At 45.6% G+C, this 6,000-nt stretch overlaps 2 protein-coding genes across 3 annotated transcripts in view; one reads left to right on the top strand and one right to left on the bottom strand.

Annotated features, from left to right (window-relative positions):
- Positions 1–2,151: 2,151 nt before the first annotated feature.
- On the bottom strand, positions 2,152–3,862 carry mplkip (M-phase specific PLK1 interacting protein). Its single transcript, XM_043706585.2, has one exon. It carries the CDS (start codon positions 3,691–3,693, stop codon positions 3,085–3,087), a length of 609 nt encoding a protein of 202 aa, XP_043562520.1. The 5' UTR covers positions 3,694–3,862; the 3' UTR covers positions 2,152–3,084.
- cunh16orf46 (chromosome unknown C16orf46 homolog) overlaps positions 3,200–6,000 on the top strand; it is a 27,806-nt gene continuing 25,005 nt past the window's right edge. The window contains exon 1 of one of the 2 annotated variants that reach the window (XM_087995720.1): positions 3,200–3,348. The gene's annotated coding sequence lies outside the window, so the exon portion shown is untranslated. The remainder of the gene's footprint in view (positions 3,349–6,000) is intronic. The other variant, XM_087995719.1, reaches the window with a different exon arrangement.

Below are 6,000 nucleotides of genomic sequence, written 5' to 3'. Positions count from 1 at the left end.
AACATGACAGTTGCGTCCCTCTGTAACCTCGCGCTATAGAAAATTGTGCTGCAGAGGATTGCTAATAGAAAATGACTATACCCGTTCAGTAGAAAGCTTGTGTTATCCAAACAATGCCCACAATTCAATCAAGTTATAGTTTATTTGTGCTGACGAGACATGCATTATAGTAGAACCTATATTCTTTCTAGTACTAAAACTTTTAATAAGAAACAGCAGAAATGCTCAGTTTCAGCATTCTGCCACAACCTTAAATTTTTGATCACTCTCTGATGTTTTAAAATTATCTGTCCATATTCAAATTATAGATTTGCAAACATACTCAAATGAGTGTTTGTGACCTACCTTAGCTATACACAGAGTGGTTCACGTGTGGAATGAACTGCCTGAGAAAGTGGTGGACGCAGATACAGTTGCAACATTTAAAAGCCATTTTGGTAAGTACATGAATAGGAATGCTTTAGCAGGATATGGGCCATAACCAGGCAAGTAGGACTAGTTAGTTTGGCAATATTGTTGGCACGGACTAGCTGGACTGAAGGGTCCAAGCACATGACAAAATTTGATTCAATAAAAATCTGGAATAACATTAGCTTAATAATGACCATTGCAAACTTAGCTGGTACACTAATACCCTTTTGGGAATGAAATTTACCATCCTTGTCTGGTCTACGTCCGATTCCCAACATGCTGAAATTCAAAAACAGGAACTTCCAGAAAAATTCAGGAGTGAAGAAGGGTCACTGGACCCAAAACACTGACTCTGCTTTCTCTCCACAGATGCTGCCAGATCTGAGTTTCTCCAACAATTTCAGGTTTCCAACATCTGCAGTTCTTTGTTTGTTGCACTAATGTGGTTGATTCTTAATTGCTCTCTGGGCAATTAGGATTAGCATTAAATGTTGACCTACAACACCTTCATCTCAAATAATTGTTTCACAAAATTCAAACACATACCAGTCGAATTAAACATCCAGTCTCCCACAGTCACAGTTAAGACAACATGAAAACATGGGCAAGAACACAACACCAGTTAAAACATTAATGTTCAGCCTCTGTGGAGATAAATCCATTTTTAAAAAAAACTGTAACCAGTGCAAACATCCACTAAATGCTGTAGATATTCAAGTTTAGGAGAGTTCTAAAAATATAAACATATCTGAATGTGACAGGAGTACAATAAGACAGGAAACATGCAGTTATCATATTGTTTTTGTAATATTATCAAAATTCCTGCAAGTCATAGAGCTGTTTGATTAGGATAGCAATGCAGAGTATTACCATACAGCATTGGAAGGGCTAATGTAACTGTGCTGAAATTTGAACCACATTAAAAGAGTGTACATCCCAAGTCACACGCATTACTGAGAGAGACATTCTGGCACTGGAAAGACTGCCTGCATAATTTAAATAAGCTTTTATTTCTATATACTTCATTATCCTCCAATGTACACAGAAGTGCTCTTCAATGTACATTTAAAATGTATTAAGGCAAAAAATGTACATATTCTGTCAGTTTATATCCTATTTAAAGTTATAATGTGGCACTGGAAAAGCACAGCAGGTCAGGTGGCATCCGAGAAGCAGGAAAATCGATGTTTCTGGCATAAGCCCGTCATCAGGAATCTTATGCCCGAAACATTGATTGTCCTGCTCCTAGAATGCTGCCTGACCTGCTGTGCTTTTCCAGCACCACACTCTCGACTCTGATCTCCAGCATCTACTGTCCCCACTTTTTCCTCTTTAATATTATAATGTGCCACAAAAGATCAGAATCTGAAGTTTTATTCCATCATTTTCCACATGGTGCAGTGCAGGCACTACTTGCACAAATGCTCTGGTCCTGGGGGTCAATGGTGTTTACGTTGCCACTGTCACCCCCCAACCATGTCAGAAAATGCATATATACAGCCCAGGTGAACGGACCACTGGGCTTAGCTGCAGAACCCAATCTGCCAAAACTCAATGTCTAGTTTTATATAAGTATGACCACCTGAGCCAGGTAGATACAACTTTCAGCACATATGGAATGGAAGCACACTTGTTTCTTCAAGATCTAGGAAGATGATTGATAAAATGCTGACTGATTGTAAGTAGAATTAAAAGTATGCACTTTCACTCAAATGAGAACTTAAGAAAACAACAAGCGTCCCTTTTCTATAATCTCAAGATTTTTTTTAAAAATCAGGAAATTTTTATTTTTATGATAAATACCAAGGCAAGAAACAATTGGAAGCCATCAGCCACTGAGAAATCGGTCTTTCCATCCACTCTACAATAAAAATCTCTTATATACTGGTAGGTTTGTATGCTAGCAGTAATTACAGAACAATCCATTAAACTCCCACAACTTAAGTTTGCAAATTGAATTCACATTTCCTCAAATTGTTCTTCTTGACTCATCTGAAAAAAAATTGAAATCAAAAACTGAAAACTGTACACTTTTACTGCACGTAACCCAAGAATTGCCATGACATTATTGAACCAGACCTGAATCATTTTCATTTATCCTAACATTCACACGCATATATGCTAGAAACATGGATTATACAAAATTAAACATTGGCATTTCAATCAATTAAAAAAGTTGACAAAAATTTTAAAAATGACCAATTCAATGGTTTACAGTAAAAATCAGATCACATGCTGTCTAACCTGTTCATTAATGCATAGGAGTAGTGGACACCTGTAAAACAATTAGTCATTGTTTACTAGCTGGTGATTTTAAAGAACATTTCAACAGTTCTTCTGAGCAGGCACTTCCCAATTCTGAAGTAGTTAATACTCTCCGGGTAACATCCAACGAGACCCTGGTGTTGCCAAAAAAGGAAAAAAAGGTGCCTGGGTAAAAAAATAGGACTTATTTTTTAAAAAGTTGATTCTGCAAAAAAATTGTAATCAAAATCCTGTTTTGTTTAAAAAAAAGTCTGTGGAATGCAATGCTAGTGGGAACCAGAATAGCTCTCGATCCATGTTGGCCGGTTGAGGGAGTTACTCTACCTTTGGTAGATACACACAGACATATACGCGCACACACACACACGTGAGAAAAGGATGGTTAATGCAAGAGTCTTTTTTTTGCTGCTAAGAGAAATATCTCCGTCCTTTGCCAGTGCTGGGGGTCTGCAGGTTGCTGTACTGCTGGTGAATGTCAGAGACAAGGACTGGCTCCAGGTCAGCCCAGGGGTCCTGCAGCATAGAGGCTTTGTAGTACTGTTCCACCGGCGCCGGGGACCTGCCCCCGCCACCGCTGAACGGGGTGGACGTCCTGGGCGAAGCCTGGTATTTGCGATGGTGCGGGCTGGGGGAGTGTCCCGGAGACAGTGTGTGCTGCTGCGGATGGTGAAGGTAAGGGGGAGAGGAGTATCGGCCCCGGTGCCTGGGGCTGCTGCTTCCGCCGCTGAAACCCTGCTGCTGCTGCTGCTGTCCGGGAGACGGGCTCTGGTAACGGTGTTGGAAAGACCCCGAGCCCGGGCCTTGCTGCTGCGGCGATTTGTTATAAACCCCACGAGGGGGCTGCCAGCCGCCGTAGGGCGGGGTGGCCGAGCTGCCCCAGGAGTACATGCTGCTGCCTCCGCCTCCTCCTCCGGACTGTCCCGTCCCGGGGAACGGGCTCACACCCGAGCCCGGGCCTGGGCCTGGCGGCGGGCTGCGGAACCCGGCCCGGGACGGTCGGAAATTCGGCCTGAACATTTCCCTCGGAGGGAGGGGAAGACTGCCGTCCCGCGTGTGTGTGTTTTGTTTTCCTTTCTCTCCCCCTCCCGCGGCGCCTCTCCTCCGCGTACGGCTTCACTCCACGCCCGAGGCTGAGGCCTACTCCGCCTGGAACCTTCTCGAATCGTGCGCCACCGGCTGATTTCCCCCCGCCGTCACTTCCGGTCGCTTCGAAGGAACGGGCGGCTTCGCGTGACGTCACGTCCGGCCGGCGTCACAGCGGCTGGCCGCACAGTGGCTGCCATGGTAACCGCTCTCATCCAGCTCCTTCATGGTCTCTTCAATCGTCTCTCTCTGTAACCCACGGCCCCCCTCACCCCCAGGCTGAGGGAGAGCACACAATGAGCTCGCTGCCAGCCTCAGCACCACCATCTACACTCTTGTTTGCGAATCAATGATCATTCATCACTTGAAGCATGTGAGTGGAACAATACATGAACTGAACAGGCAAGTCAGGCTCACTGTTAGTGTGGTGGGGCATGGAGTTAGCAGGGCTTTGTGCATCCTCACACTGGAGTCGGAACCTCCTTACCCTTCCTTTTCCCGTCGATTACAATCCCCCTTCCCCCCCCCCCCCCCCAACAGTTCTCAAGAAGGGGGTCAACTTTGTCTTCCCTCCTCAGGTACTGTCAGACCCACTGAGTTTCTCCAGCAACTTATGCTTTTGGCTTATGAAAGGTTCTGTCACTTTCACTCAGTCATAGTCCCTGTCATCATCTGTCTTCCCTGGCTCATTATCAGCAAAAAGGTAAAAAAAAAATAATGCAGGGTGGCCGCGCTGCCCCAGGAGTACATGCTGGCACCTTCTCCTCCTGATTGTCTCGTCCCGGGGAACGGACTCGGGCCCGTTCATAGAATCCCAGCAGTGTGGAAACAGGCCCTTTGGCCTAACAAGTCCACACACACCCTCCGAAGAGTAACCAACCCAGACCCATTCCCCTACCCTATTATCCTATATTTACCCCTGACTAATGGACCTAACCTACACATCCCTGAACACCATGGCCAATTTAGTATGGCCAATTCACCTAACCTGCACATCTTTGGATTGTGGGAGGAAAGGAGAAAGTGAGGACTGCAGATGCTGGAGATCAGAGTCGAAGAGTGTGGAGCTGGAAAAGCACAGCCAGTCAGGCAGCATCCGAGGTGCAGGAGAATTGACGTTTCAAGCATAAGCCATTCGGAATGAGGCTTGTGGCCCAAGGGGGCTGAGAGATAAATGGGAGAGGGTGAGACTGAGGGCAAGGTAGCTAGGAATGCAATAGGTAGATGAAGGTAGGGGTGAAGGTGATATGTTGGAGAGGAGGGTGGAGTGAATAGGTGGGAAGGAAAATGGACAGCTTGGACAGTGCTGAGTTGGAAGGTTTGATCTAGGATATGGTGGGGGAGATGGGAAATGAGGAAACTGGTGAAATCTACATTGATCCCATGTGGTTGAAGGATCACAAGGCAGAAGATGAGGCATTCTTCCTCCAGAGTTTGGCAGTGGAGGAGGCTGACGACTTGCATGTACTTAGCAGAGTGGAGGGGGAGTTAAAGTATTCAACCACAGGATGGTAGGGTTGTTTAGTTCACGTTCCACAAGTTGGTGTTCTGTCTCCCCAATGTAGAGGAGACCACTTAGAGAGCAACAGACATAGTAGATGATGTGTATGGAAGTACAGGTAAATCTCTGTTGGATGTGGAAGGATTCTTTGGAGTCTTGGATGGAGGTAAGGGAGGAGTTTTGGGCGTAGGTTTTGCACTTCTTGTGGTGGCAGTGGAAGGTGCTGCAAATGGAGGTTGGGTTGGTGGAGGGCGTGGACCTAACAAAGGAGTCATGGAGGAAACCCACGCAGGTACAAGGAGAATATGCAAACTTCATATAGACAATCGCCCAAGGCTGGAATAGCACCCAGCTCCCTGGCGCTGTGAGGCAGTAGTGCTAGCTACTGAGCCACTTTAATAGGGCTATTGTGTAAAACATGTGAATAAAGGTTGGTGTTGGCATTTAGCATAAGTTAATGAGTGGTAGAAAGTAAAGCAGAAATCACAAAGCGGTGGATTATGCCTTTGTGTAATAGAATGAATGTGGGAACAAAATTCAGGAAGGATTCAAACAGAGCTACCAGCTGATTGGCAACAGACGCGTTAAAGATCATCACTTCCCCTTGGGGTCAACATGAGCTTTCTTGCAAAATCACAGAATGTTGATGGCGAATCCTACCGGATGGATGGGACACTACTTCGAATGTCGAAAGGTATTCAATGGTCACCTGGCAACCCTCAACTCAGTGCAAGCCCCTG

The sequence above is a fragment of the Chiloscyllium plagiosum genome, unplaced genomic scaffold (assembly GCF_037043375.1).
Source record: "Chiloscyllium plagiosum isolate Xiang-an unplaced genomic scaffold, Cpla_swu_hap1 HiC_scaffold_17, whole genome shotgun sequence".
Classification (NCBI taxonomy): Eukaryota; Metazoa; Chordata; class Chondrichthyes; order Orectolobiformes; family Hemiscylliidae; genus Chiloscyllium; species Chiloscyllium plagiosum.
This window is presented reverse-complemented; position numbering and strand designations above follow the sequence as displayed.

What these genes read in the sequence shown, in the direction of transcription:
- mplkip (XM_043706585.2), bottom strand. Translation starts at nt 3,693, where the DNA reads ATGTTCAGGCCGAATTTCCGACCGTCCCGGGCCGGGTTCCGCAGCCCG.